At 50.1% G+C, this 25,246-nt stretch overlaps 12 protein-coding genes; 5 read left to right on the top strand and 7 right to left on the bottom strand.

Moving 5' to 3' along the window:
• Positions 1-8: 8 nt before the first annotated feature.
• FFUJ_08978 (uncharacterized protein) lies at positions 9-1,016 on the bottom strand (the record flags this gene model as incomplete). Its single annotated transcript, XM_023580262.1, has 1 exon — positions 9-1,016. One exon carries the CDS (start codon positions 1,014-1,016, stop codon positions 9-11), a length of 1,008 nt encoding a protein of 335 aa, XP_023433070.1.
• Positions 1,017-1,395: 379 nt separating this feature from the next.
• Positions 1,396-5,571, bottom strand: FFUJ_08979 (uncharacterized protein; the record flags this gene model as incomplete). XM_023580260.1 has 7 exons in its annotated part: positions 1,396-1,415; positions 1,516-2,446; positions 2,508-2,749; positions 2,791-3,327; positions 3,369-3,522; positions 3,570-4,822; positions 4,863-5,571. 7 exons carry the CDS (start codon positions 5,569-5,571, stop codon positions 1,396-1,398), a joined length of 3,846 nt encoding a protein of 1,281 aa, XP_023433069.1.
• Positions 5,572-5,976: 405 nt separating this feature from the next.
• On the bottom strand, positions 5,977-8,064 carry FFUJ_08980 (uncharacterized protein; the record flags this gene model as incomplete). XM_023580259.1 has 4 exons in its annotated part: positions 5,977-6,281; positions 6,323-7,369; positions 7,415-7,813; positions 7,860-8,064. The coding sequence occupies 4 exons, from the start codon at positions 8,062-8,064 to the stop codon at positions 5,977-5,979; spliced, it is 1,956 nt and encodes a 651-aa protein (XP_023433068.1).
• Positions 8,065-8,482: 418 nt separating this feature from the next.
• On the bottom strand, positions 8,483-9,316 carry FFUJ_08981 (related to 60s ribosomal protein L2 (mitochondrial); the record flags this gene model as incomplete). XM_023580258.1 has 2 exons in its annotated part: positions 8,483-9,081; positions 9,124-9,316. The coding sequence occupies 2 exons, from the start codon at positions 9,314-9,316 to the stop codon at positions 8,483-8,485; spliced, it is 792 nt and encodes a 263-aa protein (XP_023433067.1).
• Positions 9,317-9,490: 174 nt separating this feature from the next.
• On the top strand, positions 9,491-9,892 carry FFUJ_08982 (Long chronological lifespan protein 2; the record flags this gene model as incomplete). XM_023580257.1 has 2 exons in its annotated part: positions 9,491-9,656; positions 9,699-9,892. The coding sequence occupies 2 exons, from the start codon at positions 9,491-9,493 to the stop codon at positions 9,890-9,892; spliced, it is 360 nt and encodes a 119-aa protein (XP_023433066.1).
• A 244-nt stretch (positions 9,893-10,136) lies between these two features.
• FFUJ_08983 (related to Glc8 protein) lies at positions 10,137-10,956 on the bottom strand (the record flags this gene model as incomplete). XM_023580256.1 has 2 exons in its annotated part: positions 10,137-10,846; positions 10,890-10,956. 2 exons carry the CDS (start codon positions 10,954-10,956, stop codon positions 10,137-10,139), a joined length of 777 nt encoding a protein of 258 aa, XP_023433065.1.
• Positions 10,957-11,835: 879 nt separating this feature from the next.
• FFUJ_08984 (uncharacterized protein) lies at positions 11,836-12,605 on the bottom strand (the record flags this gene model as incomplete). XM_023580255.1 has 2 exons in its annotated part: positions 11,836-12,095; positions 12,149-12,605. The coding sequence occupies 2 exons, from the start codon at positions 12,603-12,605 to the stop codon at positions 11,836-11,838; spliced, it is 717 nt and encodes a 238-aa protein (XP_023433064.1).
• Positions 12,606-12,999: 394 nt separating this feature from the next.
• Positions 13,000-16,413, bottom strand: FFUJ_08985 (probable ENA5-Plasma membrane P-type ATPase involved in Na+ and Li+ efflux; the record flags this gene model as incomplete). XM_023580254.1 has 4 exons in its annotated part: positions 13,000-13,635; positions 13,697-15,138; positions 15,182-16,092; positions 16,139-16,413. 4 exons carry the CDS (start codon positions 16,411-16,413, stop codon positions 13,000-13,002), a joined length of 3,264 nt encoding a protein of 1,087 aa, XP_023433063.1.
• A 1,510-nt stretch (positions 16,414-17,923) lies between these two features.
• On the top strand, positions 17,924-18,623 carry FFUJ_08986 (uncharacterized protein; the record flags this gene model as incomplete). XM_023580253.1 has 3 exons in its annotated part: positions 17,924-17,934; positions 17,978-18,160; positions 18,263-18,623. The coding sequence occupies 3 exons, from the start codon at positions 17,924-17,926 to the stop codon at positions 18,621-18,623; spliced, it is 555 nt and encodes a 184-aa protein (XP_023433930.1).
• A 794-nt stretch (positions 18,624-19,417) lies between these two features.
• Positions 19,418-21,296, top strand: FFUJ_08987 (probable UV-endonuclease UVE-1; the record flags this gene model as incomplete). XM_023580252.1 has 2 exons in its annotated part: positions 19,418-19,960; positions 20,004-21,296. The coding sequence occupies 2 exons, from the start codon at positions 19,418-19,420 to the stop codon at positions 21,294-21,296; spliced, it is 1,836 nt and encodes a 611-aa protein (XP_023433062.1).
• A 183-nt stretch (positions 21,297-21,479) lies between these two features.
• FFUJ_08988 (related to RMS1-regulatory protein) lies at positions 21,480-22,992 on the top strand (the record flags this gene model as incomplete). XM_023580251.1 has 4 exons in its annotated part: positions 21,480-21,603; positions 21,651-22,234; positions 22,276-22,509; positions 22,552-22,992. 4 exons carry the CDS (start codon positions 21,480-21,482, stop codon positions 22,990-22,992), a joined length of 1,383 nt encoding a protein of 460 aa, XP_023433061.1.
• A 1,173-nt stretch (positions 22,993-24,165) lies between these two features.
• FFUJ_08989 (uncharacterized protein) lies at positions 24,166-25,147 on the top strand (the record flags this gene model as incomplete). XM_023580249.1 has 3 exons in its annotated part: positions 24,166-24,177; positions 24,220-24,976; positions 25,020-25,147. 3 exons carry the CDS (start codon positions 24,166-24,168, stop codon positions 25,145-25,147), a joined length of 897 nt encoding a protein of 298 aa, XP_023433929.1.
• Between the last annotated feature and the right edge of the window lie 99 nt (positions 25,148-25,246).

Here is a 25,246-nt window from a genome sequence, read left to right as displayed (position 1 = left end):
AATCCACTTCATGCCTGACCAAGGAGGAGTCTAGTGGGAGGCGGTGGTAAAGCCTTCGGAGCTCTTTCTGATCTTGAAACTAGTGTCGACTTGGGAGCCTCTTGAGTCAAAGGTAGTCGTGCAACCTTGGGAGTATCAGAAACAAGTGGCGTGAGAGCAATAGCCAGAGCTCTAGCGATGACAGGTGCCAGTGCAATAACTGGCAGAGGCGCCGATAGTGGGATGGGAGCAGCATAGGGTTCAGGAGCAACGCCAGGAACAACCCGGGCCGTAGAAATCGTCACGGTGAAAGGGGCAGAGGCGACAACGGGAGGAGATGCCACCGCCGGGGTCCTTGCAATTCGAGGAGGTTTTGCAGTTGACGGGATGATAGCGCTGCCTACCAAAGATTGAACATTTGGAACAAGTGTGACCTTGGGAGTCGATCGAACTTTGGGTACACGCCCTACACTCGGTGTCGTTCTGACAAGGGGAGCATCGGCGACGGCCGGAGCAACTTCAAGCCCTGGAGCCCTGGCGACATCGGGAGTGACATCAACTTCTGGAGCCGGTAGAGTCTGCGAGACCTGTCGTGAACGAGGAGCCGCATCGGTGGCCGAGACCTGTCGAGAGCGAGGCGTGATACCAGTACGAGAGACTTTTCGGGAACGAGGCAAAGGCATAACAAGAGGACTCTCGGGGATAGCAGGTAAGATACGTGCTGGAGTTTCTGGGCTTCCTGGCGCTGGGCCGGTTCTTGGAGTGGTCACCCGGCCGAGCTTCACAGGGTCGCCATCTGGTATCTCCGTTGCTGTGGGAGTGACAGGACGATTGAGAGTTGCATTCGATCCCTGACGGCGAAGAGAAGCGTTGGAGCCCCGGCGGCCCAGAGTTGGAGTCGTGGGACGGCGACCGATGGTAGGCGTCGTTGGACGACGGGTTGGAGTACTGGGACGCTCTGGTTGTCCCTTACGAATGGGACTGGTTCGTCGTTGAGAGGACTGTGTGCCCATTGCATAGCGAGGGGAGTCGGACATTTTGACACGGATGTAAGTGGAAAGAAGTATTCTTCAAGCTGATCTTTAACAGGCACAAGTCGGAGGGAGACTGAGAAACCCTCCAGCTCAACTGAGAACTGCGGCATTATATACCCTTCTACAGGCTGCCAGCTCATCATCCCCATACTCAACTCTCATCTGAAACAGAATTCGCGGGAAAGTCCGGGTAGGTGGTCGCTTTGCTTTTTCTTTGGATGAATCAAAATCAACGATTCGTCAATCATGAGGCAATGATGCGCTGACCAGGATCTGTAAGTTACCCCTGTCTTGATGGCTGATTAGCTCCCGGATGATGTGCAGCTCTAGTGAGACTGGGGCATCCCTGTCGGATCCATGGATGTTAAGCATCCCAGCCTTTCTAACGAGCATATTCAGCAGCTAATTAGAGATCAGTTCCAGATTCTTTAGGAGAAACGAGCGGAAGTTGCATTCGGTGCTGCAACAGGGTACTACTTCATCTTCCTCCAACTACTCTTACCACTCACTACCGTCCTCTTATTCTTCTCTGGAACCGTGTATCCTCTGTCCCTTTCTAATCTATGTCTTTCCCAAAAGTCACTCATCTCCTCTCTCAAAACTCTCTTCCCACTTCTTGAGTCTCTCTCCTCCCTCTGCCGCTCATTTCGTTGTGGCAGCATATCAGCCACCTTTGCAACAGCAGGCTTACACAGTGTTCTCCACACCCAGGACATCATGTGTCGGTACACATGGACAAGCCATTTGATCAGAAGTCGGGCATTTGTGCTAAAAGCTGCCACGAGAGAAAAGACCACTAGGGCGAAACTTGCGGGCAACGAGATTGTGCCGATGGTCTTGAGCGACAGATTGTTCTCACCACCCCATTCTTGAGTGTTCATGCCGAAAAGACCAGTAAAAAAGGTCAATGGCAGGAAGATGACTGTGAATGTGGTAAAGATCATGACACTGCGACTTTGTGCACTTGCAAGGTCGGCATGAAGCCTACTCAGCCGTACCTCGTCAACCTGTGCCTGTCGCTGGACCATCTGAAGAAGTTTGTCGTAGTCGTTTCTCGTGCTCCGGACTCTCTGAATCATCTCTTGAGCTTGGTGCGTATACTCCGAGACCTTTTTGAGTGCTTCACTCAGGAAAAGTCTTCCGTTTGCGGTGCGGTCACGAAGTTCCGGGCGAGTATAAGTGGAGAGCATAGAGCTGACGACTTTAGACTGACGTTCAAACAGATGAACCAGAATCAAAAGTTCATCTTCGATATCTCGAAGCTCAAGGAGGGCAGATGTGTTGTCCCGGTTATCCTCTTCTGCTCGACGGCCCTCGGCCTTATGGCGCGCTCTGATGGAACGAGCTTTGTTCTCAACTGGCTCGTAGGCTGATGCTTTGTCACGGAATCCCTCGGCGCGAAATGTTTTGAGCGAGGAGGTGAGTTTTTCGGTCTAAAGGTTAGCAACTTTCACAGAGTGGTGGCAGCGTGATTAATCGCATGCAGTGACATACCAGAACGCTGATGGCTTCTTCAAAGATTCGAAACACTTCTAGGTCCGGATGGGAGGATCTGTCGAGGAGGACAGTAACAGCATGGAGGACTGCTAATGCTGCCAGGTCCAGAGCATTTTCGCATTGCCGGGTGAGATCGACGTTGACTTCGTTAAAGATGCTGTCGCGAAGATCTGCCTGCTGATACAGAGGCCCTTCAATAGCATCACCCTCTCGCTTCGGGAAGAAGGAGAGTAGGGTATCTAAAGGTCAGCTGAGCTCCGTACAGAGATATATGACTTACGAGAGTCTATGGCCCAAAGCCACAGCTGATCCACCATGAGAACATTCCCGTTGAGTATAGAGTCCTCGCAACCCTCTTCGTCTTCCCCATCCTGGCTACTTGTCTTTGATCGTCGACTACCACTTCCGCTACTTCCGGAACTGCTGTTCGACATTTGTCCATGAAGTCCTGGGCCCAAACCGGGAGCAAATGTCCGTTCCTTTGTCAATTTATACAGCATCTGATCATCATCTCGCGACCGAGTGTCCCTCAACGATGGATATCCGTATTGATCTAGTGTTCGACGACAGTTGACCGGTGGATCGTGGCCCAAAAACTCCCAGATCACCTGCGATTCAAGAGAATCAGACTTTGCCACAGTTTCGGGAACAGGTCTGGCTCGTCCATGGCCGAGACGCTGAAGGATGAGTTCTCGTCGGCGAATGAGTCGTTTGTACGAGTCAAAATGAAGATATGGGAGGAAGAGACAAGTATAGATTCCACCCTCTGGCTTGGGCGATATCGATGACTGCTTCGAAGATCGACCTCGTGGTGACACTACACAGTTAGCTTGAATTTGATGGTAGGACTCAACTTACTGTGCCGAGGAGCTGAAAAGTAGCAGCCTGGTTTCGCAAAATACGCATAGTGCTGAGAGTGTCGCCCTCGAGAATGCCTTGTCGCCCAGAAGTCATTATTAAACAGGGGGGCATAGTTGCGATTGTTTGCTGTCTGCAGAGTCTCGAATATTTTCTACCCAGGTCAGGCATCCATCAGTGAACTGTCTTCGGACTGCTTACCGTCACCCAGCTAGGATTGTTATATGGCAAATGAACCCACATAAACTTGCGAGTTTCAATCTGAGGTTTTGAAAACGCAACAGGTACTTCATCCACGATTACCGTCTCACTGGCTCTCCTCTCGCCATTATTCGCGGCCTTTCGGATAGCAACGATCGCTTCGGGAAGCTTCGGAGATGCATCGATATCGTCATCGTCGCTGAAGCCCTCGATTGTGCTTCGACTTCGCTGTGAGAATGGAGGAAAATCTTTGTACTCGTATTGAGAGGCTTGAGTTCCCATGCTGACAGACCTACTCAGAGATCGCCCCATTCTTCCTCGAGGGGGAGGTGATAGACGATCGACAGCCAAATCCTGCTCGAAATTGGCACGGATAAGCGGCGATGGACGTCGCATTGGTGTTGAGTAGTGCGTGGGTGGCGAAATAGCCGCCGGTGATAAAGGTGTGGCAGGGGATCTTGCTCCTGTAGGTGCCGACTCTGATCTTGTCTTTTCTGCATCAACAGGCCGTATGATAGGGGATGCAGGAGGAGACTCGACAGATCCTTGCGAGATCCCAAGGGGATTGTTGTGTGCTTCGTCAGCAATTTTCTCAGTCGGCAGCATCGTTGTTTTCCCTCGATTTCTCAGGAACCTCCCTTCATCAACTGTCTCGACCTCATTCAGCCTCTCAGCTAAACACTCCTCTGGTCCCTTTCGCAAGAAATCTCGAAGCGGTAGTCGTGTAGACCAAGCTCGAATCGTCGCCACATCCAATGGACCTGGAGGATCTTCAAAGAATCCGTGAACCTCGACATTGACCTTTTGCTCAAGATTCAGGGACCAATTTCCGTCCTCACGAGAGTACTCGTCTGCGCGTCCGATGAGAGCCGACAACTGCTTCAGAAACAGACGCATCGTGTGCACATTATGCCGCCCGAAAGAAGCGATATTTGCATGATCACTCTGAAGTGGGAGAATGGTCTCTTGCCGCATGCCGAGTATAGCAGACTTAATTGAGGTTAGTGGCGCAGTAAAGTATACATCTCCCGAGCTGCCTGAAAGGCGAGAGTCGATGGTCTCATACAGCGTCCAGATGCGAAAGTCGTGTGCTATCGATTTGAAGTCGTCGTCGAGTTGGAGGAGCAGAGTGTTTCCAACACGAAGATCGTCGGTTATTGATGTCGGCATAGGAGCCGACAGTTGAAGAAGATTCTGAATACCAGCTGCAAGACTTGGCATGGCAAAGTAACTCGATCCTTGATGAGGAGTGCCTATCCTGTCAGCGTGGTCAATCTGAGATGGATCACGTACCAAAGAATGCAGCTCCATAGCATTGCCTGTAGACATCCTCAAACGACGGATCTCTGCTTGCCTTTGTCAACGCCATCTTGACAATAATACCGCCGATGCTATGGCCCACAAACACAACCGGTCTTGTCTGCTTCTCTCGTTTTCTCAAATTTTCCAACTCCTCCAGCAATGCATCAGCCAGGGTGCTCAGCCTCGTATCCTCAGTCGTCGATGGATGCTCATACAACAGAATCCGAGCTCGATCCGCCTCACGACGAAGTCCTTGGCGAACCCATGACGGAGCTGGTCGGTCAGCATCAGATCCTGCACCTTCGGCATCGCGCATAGACAATGCTCCGTAGTATCGACTCATGAGACCATCGCGACTCCATGTACGAAGAGGATCTGCTCCAGGGCATGGAACAGTCACAATGTCGACAGTTGTTTGGTCGTGAGTGAATTCTCCTTCCGGATCAATAATAAATCTGGCCTTTGACACCTCTGTTTCCGCCGATTCTTCGCTAATCTTTCCTTCAGGTTCTCTCTTTGTCGTGTAATCATTCAGTGGCGGAAGTTGATCTGGTGGGCTTCCTGGGTTAACACGAACCGAGTCCTTGTCATTGCCGACCTCCGGCTCAGGTGAGTCCCCTGCATCCATATCAACAGTGTGAGTCCTGTAAATTTCCCGGCGTCTTTGCCTGGGGAGTTTTGGACGAGAGGCTTGAGACATGAGAACGTTGACGAAAGTCATGAATCAGATGGGTTTGTCCAAAGTATCAACGATATACATATCACTACCAGTCACTCCGAGTCATCCGCACAAAACATCAGCCTGGCTTGGCCCGCTCGTGACAAAAGTCCATTTCAAAATAATATCCGATTCCCATATCAATTGCTGATGTGCTAATATTATCTCTGTAGGCTGACTCTGTAGATCCCATAACATGGGTGTCTGAGACAAGATTAGTCAAATGACTGCACCACCTGAACCGTCCCCATGACTGCCTGCTAACCCGTTTCAATCCATCCCAGTGCCCACCAATGCTTTTAAAACACCATCAATAGATAACATACCAATATGCGATGCTGAATGCGCCCTCAACTCCGATGAAAATGTATATCCGAGCAAGCGCCTTTACTGCAGTGAAAAATCTCCAATAGTAGTGCAGTGCACCACAGAATCTATGTAGAGTCGATTCTCGATCTTGCACGCCTGGCCGGGTCTAACAACAAACATGCCGTTGGGGCCAAGATTGAACGTCTTTTCGTTCATGGTGACCCGAATCTTTCCTGAGGCGACGGAGCATGTTCGCAATTTGTCGTCTTCAACAGCCCAATGGTTAGCGCTGCCGGGTTTGAGGACTATAACGTTGAAGCTGACGTCCTCTGAAACGGCGACGGGTTGACCACTGGTGAGGTACGAGTTGGAATAGGCGACGTCTGATATGTTAGCTGGGCCTCACAGACAACGGGAGACTCACTGTCTGAAGATTCATCCTTTATCCTTCCTGGAGCAACCTCCCAATCCTCCATTTCCAATTCAACGCCTATCTCAGGTCTGCCCATGGCGACTGTTTGGTCTCTGATGGCGACGTCATTCCCAGAGGAGCGTCTCTTTTTCCGCTTTGGCTGGACTTCGGTCATGGTGTCGACACCTTCAGAATCGTCGAGATCCATCGGAGGATTCAGTTCCGAGGAAGATCGAGATGAAGCGGACCCTCGTCCAAGTTTTGGCTCAGGACACCAGTCACAGCCGTTTGAGCGTCGCTGCAGATGACACCAGTATTTACACCCCACGCAAGATTCTAGAGCAGAAAATGCCTGCTTCGCTGTCGCAGACATGCCGATCGGGAGGCGTACGCAGGGTTGCGATAGTCTTGCAGATGGTCGGGTGGTATTAGCTGTGCACTGCTCGCTGCCAACCACATCTGTGCCTACGAGGTATGCCACTGCACAGGAATAATGAGTGATGTCCAGATTGCTTCCCCGGTGGGTATGCTTCCAACCCTCAGGCAGCTCACGTCTGCGAGGCAACGTTAGCATGAAATTGATGTCCTCTCGTTGATGAGACTTTTGGGCTGGACTGAGGTGTTGGTGGAGATATTGCTTAACCTCCGATTCTTGCACAGCTGGCCGGTAGGGAGAATCCTGTGAGCGTGTCGTCTTTCTCTCCTGTTCGGCAGCCCGAGACACTCGGTTTTGCTGAAATGAGGCGAATACCGACAACCCTGGGTCGACTGGAGGTGGTGCGTCAGGAGGAAGTGGGTTTCTGGAAACAACGATTCCAGGTGTACCTCCAGGACCATCCTTCTGATAGTTACCGACCTTGGTCAAAGTGCCATCTCCGTTGTCATTGAATGTCGTTGAGCAATGGCCAGCACCGAAATGTCCACCAAGACCATTGAGTTTGCCAAACACGCGGCGGCAATCTCGCACAGGACATATGTATGGAAGTGCAGGGTCGTCGTGGAGTTTGTAGTTTGCCGGAATGAGTGCCCCACGAGCAGAGGTAGTACCACCTTCGGGGACTGAGTATGTTAGAGCAGCTCGATGCAGTGATTTGGACTACCTACTTGGATATACAGAGTAGGCTCGGCCAGGTTCAGCCATGATAATTGCCTCCAATCGAGGCTCAGGTGCAAGAATATCCGGTGATCTTGCTGGTCCAGGTGTTGGCGATGGTGTCCCTTGGCCAGTGTACTTTTTGAGCAACTCGGCCCCAGTGAGAGCAACCACGGCAGATTGAGATGAATGATGCATGGCGCTCTTCTTGATAGCCGCCCCGTTGATATCTGCCAGCTGTCTCGCGACCTCGGCTTCCGTAAAGCGACGAGCTTCGCGGATACGGGCGTAATCAGTGGGAGTCCTTCTGGGGAGAACGGATGAAAAGTCTGAATGTGAAAAGTCTGGGGGTGTGTTTCTCTTTCGAGACATCACTTGAGACGATGCAGGTGACTGTGAGAAGTATTGTGCTGGTCATGTCAGAAATGAACGGCGTCTAAGGTAGAAAAGACATACCCTGTCTACGTTCCCATTCAGACTGAGCTGCTTGAATTCGAGGGTTGCTCGACAGGATACCAGCCGCTGAAGCTTTGACTGCTGCGCTTCCGACAATGTCGCTGACAATACGTGAAGGTTCCGGGATGTTGACGTTGGCTTTGACTGAATTCCACGGTTTAAAGCCTGTGCTCTTTACGGTTGTAGGGTCTGCATTGCTGGACATTATAGGATCAAGGACTGGCTGCAGGTTGAAAATCTCATGGGGTGAGAAACGGACTGAAAAGGGAATTAAGGAACGAATAAGAAGCCCAAGTCGGGTCGCACAAATGAAATGAATCGATGAGGTGAGTGAGCTGATGATGAAAGTGAATTGGACGCGCCGACGCGAATGAGGTTATAGCGCGGTTAGAGGCAGGATGTACCTCGCTGCAGAATTAAGGTGAGAGATACCCCCAAAAGTTCCCCAATACGACCTCCGCCAGCGAATATATCACTAACACTGCATATGAACCGTTTGAGCATTACAAATGATCTATTTTCAATTCACTCCACTGCAGCTTCTGATTTCGACATGTCTCATAATGTACAGCTATACATACAATTGTCCACCTATTCTACAGCCTTTCCATCGCATCTAACCACTATTTCTTCTTTGATGCCTTTTTTGCCTTCTTGGCTTGCTTCTGGCTAAGCACCTTGACAGCCTTGATCTCCCCACCGCTCTCAGCCCTCTTCTGCTCCGCCTTTCTCTGTCCCTCGAGTTCCCTCTCTCTCCTCCATCGTCTATGTCTGAACCACTGCTTTCGCGTCCTGAATCGCTTGGTCTTGAGGCCCGTCGTCTTGGCCAGCTTTCCAATAGCCCAGTTGTCTTCTCGATAACTGTAGTCCTTTCGCAGCTTGAGCAATCTGTCTGGTTCGCCCGCTTCGACACGGTTAACCTGGAAGGGGATTCCGGACGGCGAGATCTCGGGCTGCGCGGCGACTTCTTTGATGGGGAAGGCGGTCATGTTTAGTTTTCGCTTGCGTTGGGCGTGAGCGGGATATGGTAGTGTGTCGTTCTTGTCAAAGACTACGCCGATGTATTTGCGGTCGGGATGTAGCGAGGGATCGCGGTAGTATTTGACATATCCGGTCGCCATTGCGTGAATGGTGTGGTCTCGACCCATGATGCAGTTCTCTCCAGGCCACCAATGCGTTCCGCGCTGTTTGTAGAGGATGTTCCCAGGAATGACGAATTGATCTAAAGGTCAGCCCAGTCCAGCTCATTCAGAGCGGAACCTACCTCCTGTACGCTTCGCACCGAGCTTCTTTGGAATACCCCTCTTGGGCTTCTTCTTGTATGCTCCCTGTGACTTGACCGAGGCAAATCGATGACCTTGGACGAGCGAATTGGCCAGTTGTACGCCCAGAGGAGCGACAGGTGTGAAAGCCGGCCTCGCTAGACTGGCCACAGCAGCCAATATTGGCCGCTGCATCGTGAGGAACCTCATGCCGGCGATTTGTGACGATATGGGCTGAGTGAGGTTAGCAACGCTTGATCCTCAATTGATGGAGTTTTTGCGCTTAGTCATCGCTTATCGATAAGCTTGTGGACAGCTTCCCTAAACTCAGCTGCAACATCAACACTGCTCTGTAGAATCATCAACAAAATGCGGTACCTTTTTGCAGTTCTGTCCCTTTTGACATTGGTCAATGCCCAGTTTGGCGGCTTCTTTGATCAGATGTTTAACCAGCAAGGAGGCCACGAACATCATCAAGCGCAACAGCAAAACAACCCAAGCGATGCGAACCACTACAAGCAGAATTACGAGAACTGTAAGTACACCTACAACTTTCTGACTTTGCTAACATGTACAGCTGTCTGCGACAAATACCTCTGCCCCGATACCCTCGCTTGCGTCCACTTTCCTCACCACTGTCCCTGCGCCTGGGATGCTCAACAAGAAAAGTTCGAATTAGCTGAGGGACAACGTCTCTGCGTCTCTCGTGGTGGATTTCGGCCTGGTGAAACAGCTCGAAAGATTGAATTGGCAAGAAAGGGACTACTGTGAAACATCGACAAGCATAACACCACGACGACAAAACGACAAAACGAGTGATAACCGGAAATATTAGGAAATGAAACTTGTCCTCTACCGATAAGACTATGTGCCCTTGGTCTCCATCAGAATCTTGAAAACGAGCGAGTAATCAGATAACACACTCCTCCTCTGCCAACGCCCAATAATGATATCCTCAAAACTCCATCCTAATGCCCTAGCCAGTTCACAGCCCTCATCATGTCTCCCCAGCACCCTACGCAGTGCCGTTGGGCACGCGCGGTACCTGTGGCACAGGCGGCACCTCGCCCTCGTCATCCTCATCCTCATCCGGGAGCGTCTCGGGGTGGCCCAGGAGCTGGGCCACATTTTTCATTTCGTAGTGTCTCTTTCGGAGCTGTTCAAACTTTCTGTGCTTCTCACGCTCCTCGGGAGACATGCCCGCCAGCTCCTCCTCCGCGTTGTGCCCGATGCTGCTCTCGTCGTCGACGTGGACGCTCTTTTCGCTGCGGGGTGACGGCGCGCCCGCTTCCGGGATCTCCTCTTCCGGCTCGCCCAGCGAAAGGCCCGGAATGTCATCTTCACGGCTTGGACGTGAATTCTTAAGACGAGCACCAGCGTCCGCCAGAGGATCCTCGTCTTCGTCCGACGGGTCTTCGGCGGGGTCGTAGTGTTTGGCATAGGGAGTCTTTGGTTCTGTGATCTTCATGGTAGAGGAGCGCTCCTGCTCCGTGAGGTAGAGGTTTGCCTCGTCCCACTTGAGTCGTTGCGAGGGCTCGAGAACGTCTCCGATGGAACTGTTGGCGCCTGATTGTCGGCGGGATCCAGAGGGACGAGCTCCAGAGGAAGATCGTCGGTGACCTGCGTTGATCTGAGTGTTGGCGATGGTGAGCTCCTTATCACTAGCAGGTTGATCGTGGTTCGGCGAGGTGGGAGGAGATTTCTGATACGAGTTCTTGAGGATGCCTGGAACTGTTAGAGAGGTCACAGATAGTGTCAGACAACTCACCTCGAGGTCGTTGAGGAGGATGGGCAGGAGGCGAGTGCGCCGGGGGAGAATCAACAGCAGAAGCCATTTTGGTATAGTCGGAAGCTTGAGTTGAAAGGGTTAAAGCCAGAGCTCAAGCCCAAGGCGTTGTATCTGAGATATTGTGCGGTCTGAACGTGGTGTTTGCCTGTGATGTAGTCGCGAGATCAGGTTGAAAGATGAAACCCTGTGCTCGTGAGCAGATCATCAGTAAAAAGAGGCGGGGGGCCCTATAACATCCAATGACGCAGTGGCCTGAGACCCCAGGATTTGGAGGGGCTGGGTACGTACCAAGCCTTGATTAACGGCGTGTGATGCTAAACGGACGATGACTTTTGTGAAGATAATAAGGGCGTCGCTGTTAATCCCGTTATTCTAACCTTTTCAGTCGGGTTTTTTGGTCGTACATAAGGTAACGGTTGTGACTGGGAATACCCTTGTCGTCCGATTTCTAGTACACCCTCTTTGATGCAAGAAACATCTGGAATATCGTGAGATTACGCACGTGAATACATGAAACGAGTTCTGCGATTTAAATTTATTATCACAGTAATATATTGTTATCGCAGTTATATATAGTAAACTTGAGTTGATACTGTATATACGAGAATTCCAGATTATCTGATCTGATCTTGTTGATCGTATATTGAATTGCCGGCCTCTACGTCATTTTCACGATGAAAGGGTCGTCACACAGCCGAGTGGTTAGAGGGGAATGGTTGGATGCGATGCAACCTCGTTCGTCATTCGAAAAAACCACTCAAACTTGGTTGATTGGCCATCCTTACGATGAGATGAAACGATATTGATCTTGCTTGGTCTAGATCTTGTAAACCGCGCATGCCAGCATAAATCAGCGGCATGCATTTGCCAGCAGGTCCAGATAATGCAGTCCAAAGCACGCCAACTACTCGTGAGTTCTTCTCACTTATCTGTGCGTTACTGCTGTTTGTTTACCTGAATTCCCCTCCCGCTCGGCGACCTTTTCGCTCAGATCCCGCAGGCTGGCCTCCAAAGCCTCAATACGCTCCTCCAGCTGCATATCCTCCAAGTCGGTGGTCTTCTCCTCCATGGCACGCTGGAAGGCCTCCAGAGCCTCAAGACGCTCCAGCAGACGCGCACTTTCAACAACATTGTCCATGTCCTGTGAAGATTTGGTAATGGAGGTTCCATCTGTCTTGGCGATGCCTGAATGCTGTTAGCCAATGGGTATTTAAGCTTCTTCTGCCATGATTTCCTACCTCTCAGCTGAATGTTGTCGTAAGCTGTCTCGATAGGGTATCTGGATGCGTATTCTTCATAAGCAGCGATGTTATTCTGGGCCGTAGTGATGTTCTTTTGGGCAGTAGCGGCAAAAGAGCGGCGTCCTTCTGGGCCAAGTCGGCGAAGAAACTCATCCGTGGAGACCATTTCCAACCCGTCTGATGCCTTTGCGCTATGTTCGGACGAGTAGCTCATCTTACTCGACTTCACGGGAATAAATAATCGCGCACTTCTGTTAAGCACGTCAGGGTCGGCAAAATCGGCGCAGTAAGTGAACATACCCGATGAACCAGATGGTAGATAAGTACGATGAGCGGAGTGCAGGTGTTGAAGTGGCAAGAGATAATGCCTTTGTAGTACTGCATAAAGATTTGAATGAGGATGAAGCGAAAGGAGTGAGAGGAAGAGGAGGATAATTCGAGGGCGAAGAAGCATCGTGTAGCAAGCCCCGTGAATCAGAGTGGAAGCTATTCACCAGTGACGGCTGCTGGCACTGGCAAGATCGTAAGCAATCAATATTTGGTTTATGAGCCTCTTTCTCGGATTGCTGCAACTCTCCCATGGATCGAGTTGTTCTCCCTCGTACTCCCAAACACTTGTGAGTGACCCAGCCAGGCCTAGCAGTTTGGGCAATTGCTTCACTCACCACTGGTAGCTCGTGGGCTTGTAGGAACTACATCGTCAAGACTTCACCTAACAAGACTGGATTATAAATAAGTTCGCTAACTAGTATCAATTTAACTAACTAACGATTACAGGCTTGCAGAGAACTACCTAATTGACAACATACTTACCGATCATCTCTAGATCAGCAACACCTATCATCCAGCTAATCGGAGCTCTTCTCATTGTGGCCACTCTCCTCATCACGGCTTCCACCCATGCTGTAATACTTGCCAAAGACACGAGTCTCCAGATCAGAAACTCCGCCCGTAAACTTACGAGCCTGGCGACGGAAATAGATACGCTTAGCCCATTTCCAAGATTCAATACCAAGGAAGAAGAGCACAGCCTCGACAAAAACAATACCCCACTCCCAAGAGATAGGAGCATGTTTAAAGACGACAGTGTTGAGTCCAGGAATATAGATAATAGGGAACATGGTGACAAAGCCAGCAATAATGGCCCAGAACAGGAAGGGGTTCCTCCAGACGTCATACATCCACTGGGTGAAATACTTCTTGCTCTTGGGTTGCATTCGGAAGAAAGACCTTCTCATGTTGATCATCTCCCAGGCCAGGAACAGGGCGAACCAGGTCAGGCATGCAAATGTTGTTGAACGAGCCCGGAAAATGACCTTGCAGTCTTCGCTGTACGTGTTGTTGCAGTTCTCTCCAATGTCAGCAGCACCATTGCCGAAGCCGTACAGGACGAGGACGAATGAGGCGAGGCAAAGGGCTGACATCCAGAGACCGTAGACGACCATGTCGAGCATCAGTTCAGGGGTAAAGACACCTTGTTTCAACTACAGGCAGACAGGTTAGTGAGGCTCATCAGAAAGGGACACGAACAGAAGGGACACATACGTTTTGAGGAGGACGCTGCATGATATCTGGGGCGGCAATCTCAAAGCCGAGGCCCATATCAGGCATACCAGATGTGATCATGATGATCCAGAGAATCTCAACTGGTGCAAGAGGGAAAACCGACAGATTATCCTTATCCTTGAAAGCAAGACCAATCAGGAGTGTACAAGCTTGGGCAATATTCTCAGCCAAAACGTGCAGAATAAACTTCTGAATATTGTCAAACATTCTTCGACCTTCTTCAACAGCATTCAGTATAGAAGCAAAGTTGTCATCAGTCAAGACAATGTCGGACGCTTCCTTGGCAACATCGGATCCAGCCTGTCCCATGGCAATGCCCACGTCTGATCGCTTCAAACTGGGCGAGTCATTGACACCATCACCGGTCATGGCGACGAAAGCCTTGCGACGATGAAGGGCTTCAATCATACGGACCTTGGTCTGGGGGGCACAACGAGCGACGACAAGAGGCAAAAGGGGAAGCTGATCGATCTCATCATCGGACAGCTTGTCAAACTCTGAAGCAGCCATAACCATGACCTTGGAAACGTCCTTGGGGATCTCGGACATCTTGGCAGGGAGGATTCCAACTTCAAGGGCGATAGCACGAGCTGTTTCAGGGTGGTCACCAGTAAGCATGTGAACGCTGACACCAGCTTCGTGGCATTTTCGGACGGATGGGGCAGATTCGGGGCGAGGAGGATCATACAGGCCGATGAGACCACGGAAGACAAGGTCCTTCTCGAAGAGTCCACGGTCAAGTTCAGCCTCATTGTCCTCGACATGGGGAATATCTGTTCGGCTGGCGAGAGCAAGAACACGAAGACCAAGGCGAGCCAGAGACTCCATGTTTCTCAAGACATCTTCCTTGATTGCATCGGTGAACTCGAGGATTTCGTTACCAGCAGCATAAACGGGGCAAGAAGTCAAGACACGTTCAACAGCACCCTTGGTAAAGACCCATTGTTTCTGAGATTCGCTGTCGTGGAAAATGACCGACATCTTCTTGACATCTGAATCGAAAGGGAATTCGGCAACCTCATGCCAGCGGGGATTATCGCCGGACGACAATCGCATACGGTTCCAATTGAATCGAGAAGCAAATACTTGCATAGCAATCTCTGTTGGATCTCCACGAGCATGCCACTCGCCTTCAATCTCGTGGACAGTGGCAAGGTTGGCAAGTGAAGCAACATTGAGGTACTCGACAAGACTGGGGTCTTGAGCAGGCTGGGAAGCGGGGTCGATTGATGTACCTTTGGACTTTTCATTCTGGAAGTCGATGTTCTTGGGTTGGTCCTCAGTAAGGGTGATATCTCCGAGGGTAGGGTTGAATGGCTCATTGGAAGCGCCAACAGAGTATGTGCCGCGTCCAGGGATCCAAGCCTTCTTGACGATCATGGTTCCTTGGGTAAGGGTTCCGGTCTTGTCAGAGCAAATGTCTAAAAGGTCAGCTATGCCTGTATTACATGGAGTGGTACTTACTGGTTACAGCACCCAGGGCTTCCAAACTCTTGAGGTTACGGACAATGACATTTCTCTGGACCATACGCTTGGTACCAGCAGCCATAGTGATGGTGAGAACAACAATCAGAGAAGCTGGGATCATAGAGAGACCAGTTGCCACGGCATAAATGATGACTTCCCTCTGCGACCTGAAATCATTGGCTGCCAGAACAATAATAGCACACACAATAGCCGTTCCGAGAAGAATAAGTGCCAGCTTGGAGAGTTTGCGCTGAAGAGGAGTACCGACATTGACACCGAGGAAGCGTCCAACAGCATCAGAACCGGTCAAGGTCCAAGCTTGCATCCAGCGGCCAAAGTTGGTGTTACCCTCAGCATCTCTCTTTGGCTGTCGGCGCTTGGAAGACTTGCCACGAAGAGCAACAGCAATCTGACCAATCTCAGTGTAGGTACCAGTAGCGAACACAATGCCGCGAGCTCGTCCCTTTGTCACAGTAGACGAGCTGTAGGCAACGTTGAGTCGGTCGCCAGGGCCAGTATCATCTGGAAAAGTCTTGTTGATCTCTTTGCGCACAGGCAGAGACTCGCCAGTGAGGAGAGCTTCGTTAGTTTCAAAGTTGACAGCCTCTACAAGACGGATATCCGCAGGGATTGTGTCTCCCGTCTTGAGTTCAACCATGTCACCAGGGACAATCTCAGCAGTCACGACAACTTGGTTGTTACCGTTGCGGACAGCGTGGGCGGTAGGAGAGCTGAGAGAACGCAGGGAGTCCATAGTCTTGGCGGCTTGAAACTCTTGAAGGAAACCAACGACAATGTTGAGGACAATGACTGCAGCTACTACACCACCTTCAATCCAAGACTGAATACCGAAAGAGGCAGCCATGGCAAGGAGGAGAACCTGTCCCCCAAAGGGCAAATGAGCGACTCTACCGTTGTCTGTGAGCTTCTTCAAGTATACTTCGAGGAATATACTTGAAGGAAGCCTGTGTGAGGTAACTTACTAGAGTCAAGGCATTGGCGATCTGCCCGATAAAGATTTTGAGAGGTTGAACACCTTCTTGTTCACCGAATTCGTTTCGGCCATATGTCTCGAGACGCAGCTCGGCCTCGGATTCAGTGAGACCATCATCTAGATTGCCGTTCAGCTCCTGGGCGACCTGCTCAAAGGTAAGAGCATGAGCAGGTGCCGACATGGGAGAGTTGGCTTGGCCCGAGATGTGAGGCTTCTCTTCTTCGTTCTGACCCATTGTGACGGTTGAAGAGAGGAATGAGTTGAGGGGTTGAGAAGAGGAGAGGGAGAGGCCCTTTTAAGCTGTACCTTCACAGGGGATACGACATCAAGAGACCTTCCAAGTAGGACACCGATGGACCGTGAGGTGGATTTGCCAAGAGTGACCATCATAGGAGGTGCATGCAAAACAAAGGCTCCGCCAACAGCGCTCAGTTTAAACAGTTTTATTTGGAGGAGAATTTTTATATGTGGAGATGATTGGCATTCAGAGTAATATGCCAAGACGATACGTCGGAGGTGTCCTAAGCCGCATATTGAGGCGATTTGGACGTTCTGTTGAAGATATTGCCACTGCACCTGAGGAGGTGACAGCGTGATGAATGTCTATTTGAGTACATCGAAGCCTGAGGGTTACAATGTTAACTTGCATTTGACTACTCTGAAGTTTAAGCAACCTTATTCAAGCAGGATCTGTATCTGCGCCGGGAATCATTGGATAGACAACGAGTGATGCGCCAAGTTTATCTCAAGAGCTTAAAGTCGTTAGTGGTGATCCTTGCTTCTTGGCGTCGCCGGGTCCTCCAACCTGGTTCTTTCGATAGAGCACATGGCAATGACATAATTTGACGCTGAAAACGCCTATTCCTGGTATTTTTGAGACGCGCAAGTGCTCAGAGAGTCATATAAACGTTTCGTGCTTATTATCTCGGTACTTGTTAAGCTTGAAGCCATTTTTAGATCATATTCTCAGAGAAACCAAGGTATCGGAAAAGCGGGTCTCTCCATCGGGGAGCCGGTCTTCAACTCCTACGTTCAAGGGTCTAAAATATCCCCAGATTCCCGTCTCCGCGATATATGAGATAAGATTCGGCAATTACGTAGGTTCAAGGACCAGGATTAAATGTACTTATTATTCGTATTGATAACAGTTACGTAGGAGAAGAGGAAAGAGATGCTAATCGCTTATTTGTCTGTCCTACAGGGCATTATCGTGGCAGTGGAAGAAGTACAGCCTAATAGCCTACCGAAGGCACCCGGTCTGCCCTCCAAGTTCGTTGTAGTCGGCTCTTGCCCGCTCACTGATAAAGCCAAGATACCTTAGCGGCCTTGCAGCCTCAGCCTTCTGATACCAACATCAACTTCGCAACATTTGCCAAGCTCCGCCAAGACAATAAACATCTCGTCATCTGCTCTAAAGCTGAATCATTGCCACGGGCTCGAAATACTCATCAATCAATGGCCAGAACTGCTGGCGCAGCCATGCCGTTGCGATATTCCGTCCCGGCACCAAACAATCATTCAGATGTTCTAGAACCGGTCTTGGGCTTGTAGCCACCACTGCAAGCACGTTAATCAGTCTCGATTGCTAAGGTATAGTTAAAGTCACATGTCGCGACCATTATCAGGCAATTCTTGCGCTTGTCTATTTGACTACTGAACCCTCACAAAACACCGCATTTTCGTTTATCGCTGCAATGGAGCCAGTCGGGATCATTCTGCTCGTGCTTTTTCTCTTCATCATCATCATGGGCCCTCTGTACGTCTTCCGCTGTCAAATTGGCCACTGCTAACTGGAAAAGAGCATGCTTCAGGATGAGCGTGCGGAGAGCGTCGGAGAAGGTTTTCAATCCCCAACCTGATCAACTGGACAATGCGCGTCGAAAGCTCAGCACCGTTACAACCTCAACGGTCATTCCACAAGCGAATCCCGATCCCACCGCCGACATTGAAGCTCAGACTCCACTCTCCGGGTTCGGTGAATGGTGAGTGCATCCACTTCCGGCCAAGGTATCGGAAGCTCAGTCTCCGCTTTCATGCTCCCGGTCGGAGCTTGTACGGGCCGCTCCTGGATCTGACATTCTTAGTCCAATCTGCATAGGTCCTCTTGTTCCAGAACCAGTGCATACCGTCAACGCCGACCCACGCCCGATTCTCGAAAAGGTCTCAACGGTGACGTCTCATGAGACGAATGATAAACCCGGTCCCAGTGTGCAGACGACCGATAAATCAGGCCCAAGTGTACAAACAACGGCCGGTCCAAGTGTACACACCGATGAAGCTGAAGACGACATCATGACGATAAACGCATGCGGGCATTCTTTTCATTCAAAATGTCTTTCCTCCTGGTTCTTGATCGAACGATATGATTGTCCTGTATGCAGGGTGCCGTATTACAAAGGGATGCCACGTCGCGAAACAGCTTTGAGCGTGACACCGTTCTGGTGATCACCATCTTAATTGATCACTAATCTCTAGTTTAAATGCATGGTTTCGATGCATAGCCATGTCTCAACGTCAACAGCTTGATGATGCTTACAAGCAGCCAGCAAGGGATGGTTCCTAATTAGTCCAGCTTCAGCCACAGTCACTTTCAGCATCTCGATGCTGTATTCTGAATGTTTCAGTTGTTTGTGGACTTCTACGGCCCCCTCCGATTGACTTCATTGGCTGTGCTCATTTCTTCGGAGTATCTCCTACGGTTTGATGCAGTCTGCCGTTGTTGGGTGGTTTGAGCGTCACAGCGGAGCAAAGTTGCCAAAATACGCACCGCCACCATGACGGATCGGCGATCCTCCCGCCCACCCAAGTCTAGATGACTTCATCGCCATCAACAAGGCATGGATCGAGAATTTTGGTCGTGGATCGTTTACAGACCTGACAGTTCACCAGCCAGCAATTCAACAGGTGATGCAGGGGGCTTTGTCCCATCGTGTTACCAGCGACAGTTTGCTCCGGAAATAATGACCTAGCCCTACCGGAGGCAACATCGTTCCCAGACCATGCATGACGCGCCCTGCGTCATTGGCTCTTCGGGCCACTTCCTCCGACTACCATTACTTTAAATGTTGGAGAATGTTCGTTGCCGAATTTATCAGGTACTTGGCTGCCAATTATATCTGCCTCGCCTCATGACCCAATTCTTCCTCGTTTACATCAGACATATGTCACCTTGTTTCTTGACAGCCGGAAGACTTTCCCTGCGACTTTCAGTTCTTAGAGTATACAGCACGACTACAACCATGACCTCAAAACGGAAGAGAACTGGGGATCATCCGCCACCTCCGATACCTGAGGTGCCTGATACCCCCAGGAGAAGCAGTCGAAGAATAAAGGATGCTGCCGAACGGCCAAAGTCAGACACAGATCCAATGAAAGCTGCCAGCCCAAAGAAAACAAAGGCTGTCTGGGATACAGGCGAAGGTGTCGAAGAAGCCATGCGCGAGCTGAGCGAGATGGAACAAAAGCTGCAGACTGCCGTCAGAAGACAGCGTCTTGCTGTTGAGTCCTCAGATCTTCATGTAAAGAAGGAAGCCGCCGACGAACCTGATATCCGACCGAAGATGTATGCGCCGAACCAGGATACTGTTGTCTCCCGAGGAAACTTGGAGGGAAAGTCAAAAGTTGCCAACTCTGTACCACTGGATGAGTACGACGCCAAACTCGCTGCTGGCGATGTCGCTGATGCCAAAGGTGAAGACGACGGCATGGACCGAGGTGCCAACCGGCCTCCCCCTGTCAACAGTGAAACTCTCCCTCTACCATGGAAAGGAAGGTTAGGATATGTGAGTTTATCGTTGTGATGTGCAGACATTACTGACTCTCCAGGCATGCCTAAATACATACCTGCGCAATGCGACTCCTGCTGTCTTTTCCTCGAGGACCTGTCGCATGGCCTCCATTGTTGAACACCGACACCCTTTAACAAACCCTGATGAGCCAGAACACCCTACCAAGAATCGACCGGATAAGAACAAACCCGCAGACCACGAACGAGGACTCAAATACGTACAAGATTTGGGCTTGGCGAATGCAAGAGATATTGTCAAAATGATTCGATGGAATGTCAAGTATGGCATCAGATTTATGAGACTGAGTAGCGAGATGTTTCCATTTGCAAGTCATCCAGAACATGGTTACAAGCTAGCGCCCTTTGCGTCAGATGTGCTGGCTGAAGCTGGCAGAGTTGCTGGAGAGCTGAATCATCGTGTAACAACACATCCTGGACAATTCACACAGATTGGTTCTCCCCGCAAAGAAGTTGTTGCCGCTGCCATACGCGATCTAGAGTACCACGATGAGATGCTTACTCTACTCAAACTTCCCAAACAGCTTGACCGCGACGCTGTCATGATCCTGCATATGGGTGGCGTCTATGGCGACAAGCAAGCGACCGTTGACCGTTTCAAAGAGAACTACGCCAAGCTATCAGACAGTGTTAAGAGACGATTGGTGTTGGAGAATGATGATGTCGCATGGAGTGTTCACGATCTGTTGCCTGTCTGCGAAGAACTCAACATTCCTCTGGTGCTCGACTACCACCATCACAACATCATCTTTGATCCATCGATAAGAGAAGGTTCCCAAGACATCATAGGCCTCTACGATCGTATCAAAGCTACCTGGACCAAGAAGGGAATCACCCAGAAAATGCACTACAGCGAGCAGACATCCAGTGCAGTCACACCAAGAGATCGTCGCAAGCATTCCGCCAGAGTCAAGACTCTCCCACCATGTGCCCCAGACATGGATCTAATGATAGAAGCTAAGGACAAAGAGCAAGCTGTTTTTGAACTGATGCGAAATTTTAAACTGCCAGGTTGGGACACTTTTAACAACATTGTACCATATGAACGACCAGATGAATCACGGAAAGCCGTCAAAAAGAAGGCAAAGAAGGGCAAGAAAGCAAACGGCGTCAACGGAGAAGCGGAGGATGATATTGAAGTTCCTGAAAAGATTGTTAGCGCTGAAGATTTTGGCATGGGGGGTCCTCAAGCAAGAGTGTATTGGCCTGAAGGCATGGAAGAATGGCTGCGACCGAAGAAGCGCGAGATTAAGAAGGCAAAGGAGGGCAAAGATGGAACACCTGCGGTGAAGCAGAATGGAGATGAAGAATGATTATGTCTAGTGCCAATCGCATTAAATAGTGTACCATTAATAAAACTGCATCAATGTCAATTGAGTGGTGTTGATTGATGTGTTGATCGAGGTGCTGAATATACAGGGTAGGAGGTCTGAAAAGTTTTCACAACTTCCCAAGTTAACCTGGAAGTCTCAACCTTTCTTCTTCAACAACAAACAATGGGTTCTACAAATTTTGACGGTACAAGCGAAAGCTTTTTGCACTGGTTCAAGTCTCTGCCAGATGCTACATTCTCCGACGCCATCAAAATTGTTGATCTTCGTGGCCGCAATGCTGGTCGTGGTATAAGTAGGTGCCTGCATGCCTTCGAAGTCAAGCTAACAAAACAGTCGCTCTCGGGGATATCCCTGCGGAAACAACTCTGTTTACCATTCCGAGAAGAGGAATCATCAATGTTGAAACCTCGGAGCTACCAAAAAAGATTCCGGATGCTTTTGATCTCGACAAGCCTGACGACGACGCACCGGGATTGGATTCTTGGAGTTCGCTTATCCTCATCATGATTTACGAGTATCTTGAAGGCGAAAACTCCAAGTGGAAGCCTTATTTCGATGTTCTTCCTTCGTCATTTGATACGCCCATGTTTTGGTCCGACAATGAGCTTGACCAGCTTCAGGCCAGTCATATGCGACACAAGATCGGCAAAGATGAGGCTGAAAATATGTTCCAAAAGACGCTGCTCCCCATTATTAGAAGCAACTCTGAGATTTTCAACGCCGGAAACAAGAGTGATGCAGAGCTTATTGAGATTGCCCACCGGATGGGCAGCACCATTATGGCGTATGCTTTTGATCTTGAGAACGACGAGGAAGAGGAGGAGGAGGCTGATGGTTGGGTGGAAGACCGAGACGGAAAGTCAATGATGGGAATGGTGCCAATGGCGGATATTCTGAATGCCGACGCCGAATTCAACGTAGGTCATTTCTTAAGTGATTGGCAAAGCTAACAGAATAGGCTCACGTCAACCACGAAGAGGACAGTCTCACCGTGACCAGCTTGAGGCCCATCAAGGCGGGTGAAGAGATTCTCAACTACTATGGTCCTCACCCGAACTCGGAGCTCCTAAGAAGATACGGATACGTTACCGAGAAGCATTCCCGTTATGATGTTGTCGAGATTCCTTGGGACATTGTCGAGTCAGCTCTGTCCGCCAACTTTGGCATCCCAAGTCAAGTCTTGGAGCAGATTGTAGGTCGAGCCGTTTGAAGATGACCAAGCTAACCTGAATAGCGTGGCGCTCTTGAAGAGGACGAAGAATTTGAAGACACATTCGTTTTGGAGCGAGAAACAGGCGAGGTCAACTCGGACGGCACCTTTGCTGAGTCTGCTCGATTCGAAAGCATGCCCGAAGATCTTCAAGAACAACTCAAGACATTCCTCAAAGGTATAAAGAAAGCACAACCCGATGCTATCCCCGACAAGCGAAAGAGAGAAGAGATCCACCAAGCTGTGCTGGCCAAGACATTGGAGGCTCTCGTAGCAAGATACCCGACAAGCATTTCCGAAGACGAAGCTCTACTCAAACAAGACCTCAACCAACGAACTCGCATGGCTATTGCTGTCAGACTTGGAGAGAAGAAACTACTTCAAGAAGCCATTACCGCATCTTCTGGCGACGTTGAGATGACAATGGAGGACGAATCTGGACCAGCCAAGCGTGCAAAGCGTTGATCCAGCGGGGTTATGTGATAGATCTTGTTTCCTCTCGTCTCATGCAAGAGGTGCAGAAGGCGATTGCGAACCATCCGCAAGGCAACAATTCCAATCAAAATCACAATTATCTACTATTTAAATGATCCATATCGCACATTTGTTTCCAACTCTTCCTTCTGATCAGCAACCACATGGTTGAAGCTCAAGCTAAAACACCAGCGAGATACTGACAACAATTGGAGTAGATCAATCAGGCCTCCAGCCGTTGAGATTACGGTCTGACTGAGACGAGCAGAAGTCTGCAGCTCTCGTACAAGAAATGTCTCGCTATACGCGATTTCGCTCGCGTCACACAAACATCACCGAAGATGTACGATAATGTTGAAACACGAGTCCACCAACTTGATGGCCTCGCTGTGAGTTTTCGATCGCGATTTGCCTTGTCTCGGTTACATTCACCATCTTACGGTGTACGCCACCCCCAAAGAGTTGCAAGCAAGCAGTCTACTCGGACTTGAATGAACCCGAACTCAACACCATCAGAAGAGGCTTGAGCATTGGTTGCTTCGAGTCACCTGTCAAGGTTCCCACACAACCAAGACACATCTTGCGGAGACACCGACGTCCTCTGGCCTCAGATGCAATTCAGCTCCTATCGCATAATCCAACGTTGCCAAGTCGCAAGTCACCAGATAATCAAGGGTTAGCGCCAACAACTGATCGACATCAAGATCCTATCTCACCCATTGGCCCGCTTTCTTGACAAATCAATCAGACAACTTACCCGGTGGGAGTGCGGTTGAAGTCTCCATCGATCCGTGGAGTATGGGTCACCGGTGTCGAGCAGAAGAAGCGCAAGAGGGGTCGGGCCGCGTTGATGTTGCATGAACTAGGGTGTCTTCATATTCCCTGCACAGCATTCAGAAGTACCATGAAGCGTGGCACCAATCCTTATTTCAAGTCTTGAATAGGCTTTACGGATATGTCAAGATGTCTGGCAGACTGCTGAAGCTGACATGTATGGTGTCGTCATTCTCACTTTGTTGCTTCAAACACCGGAAGTCGATTTCCTCAGCGGTTCAGTGACCGAGAAGCCCAAGTGGTAAATCCGAGATGAGGCTCTGCGGATGAGTGAGTTATAAAATGGTAATTGCTCGAGTGTGATCGACAGATGCAAGTCAGCTAGTGATCATGTTGAAACAGGTATGCTAAAGGCTAAGCCTCAAGCTCAACTAACACTTTCAGAAAACATCAAAGCACAGCTCAAGCCGAAAAGGGAGCTCTTCAAGCCAACCCACCCCAGGCTTCCTGTTTATCGCCAACAAACTTGTCATCCGAGAGCCGGGACGTGACGATTATCTTCACCTTATTCCGCCCAGCTCACCAAACTTCTACCGCGGCGAGGTCCCAAGCAAAGTCATGCGGTACTGGAACGGCGAAGTGTCTGAAGCACCAGACTGGCGATGGTTTCGAGACGCTTCCACGCTACCAGCATCCGAAGGGCAACTACTGAGAGTGGACGCCCGCGGAAACTGCATCACGGATCAATATGGACGAGTATACCCGACCGAGGAGTATAAAATGTTTGGGGTTGCTGCTTGCAATCCATTGCTCCCAATTATGGTTACTGAACATGATCCTCTGGTCACCAGATCGAACTGGGAACTTTTACGTGTATTCCATCCACCATCAATTCCCGGGCTCTCCCAAGTGAGCACCATCACCAGCACTATGGGTCCTGGGCCCGGTCCTTTGCTACACGTTGCTGGCAGAAATCCTGCGTGGATTCCCGGTCTACTTCCTCTGACCTACAAAGCACCCCGACGTGATGCACAACACTCGACAGGCCTTGGAGGAGAGCTGCCTATCGTCCTGGGGCTCATGGCATTGAATGCACCACCAGGCAGCGAGATGAGCAACCATTCGATAGACAGTGTATTTCTTGGACACAATCGATTATGGAGACACGGAGCTTGGACGAGTCCTGATGCTCCCAGAGGACGTATGTTGTCCAATCGATTGCTGATATAGCTAACAACCACCAGATCCCCCAACAGCTTCTGAAGATCCAAAAGGATTTATTGTCAAGGTGTTTTTTGACCCAGACAACCAATACTCAACTCGAGAAGATCTCCGCAGTTTTGAATGGGAGAGGGCTATTGTTCGAGATTGACCAATGTGACAGCTTAAGCTTGAATTGATTTAGTCTATTATTCATTCCTGTATGAAGCCTGCTCTGCAGTCTGCCCCATGTTCGTTATCCCATCCGTGA

The sequence above is a fragment of the Fusarium fujikuroi genome, chromosome FFUJ_chr07, assembly GCF_900079805.1.
Source record: "Fusarium fujikuroi IMI 58289 draft genome, chromosome FFUJ_chr07".
Taxonomy (NCBI): Eukaryota; Fungi; Ascomycota; class Sordariomycetes; order Hypocreales; family Nectriaceae; genus Fusarium; species Fusarium fujikuroi.
This window is presented reverse-complemented; position numbering and strand designations above follow the sequence as displayed.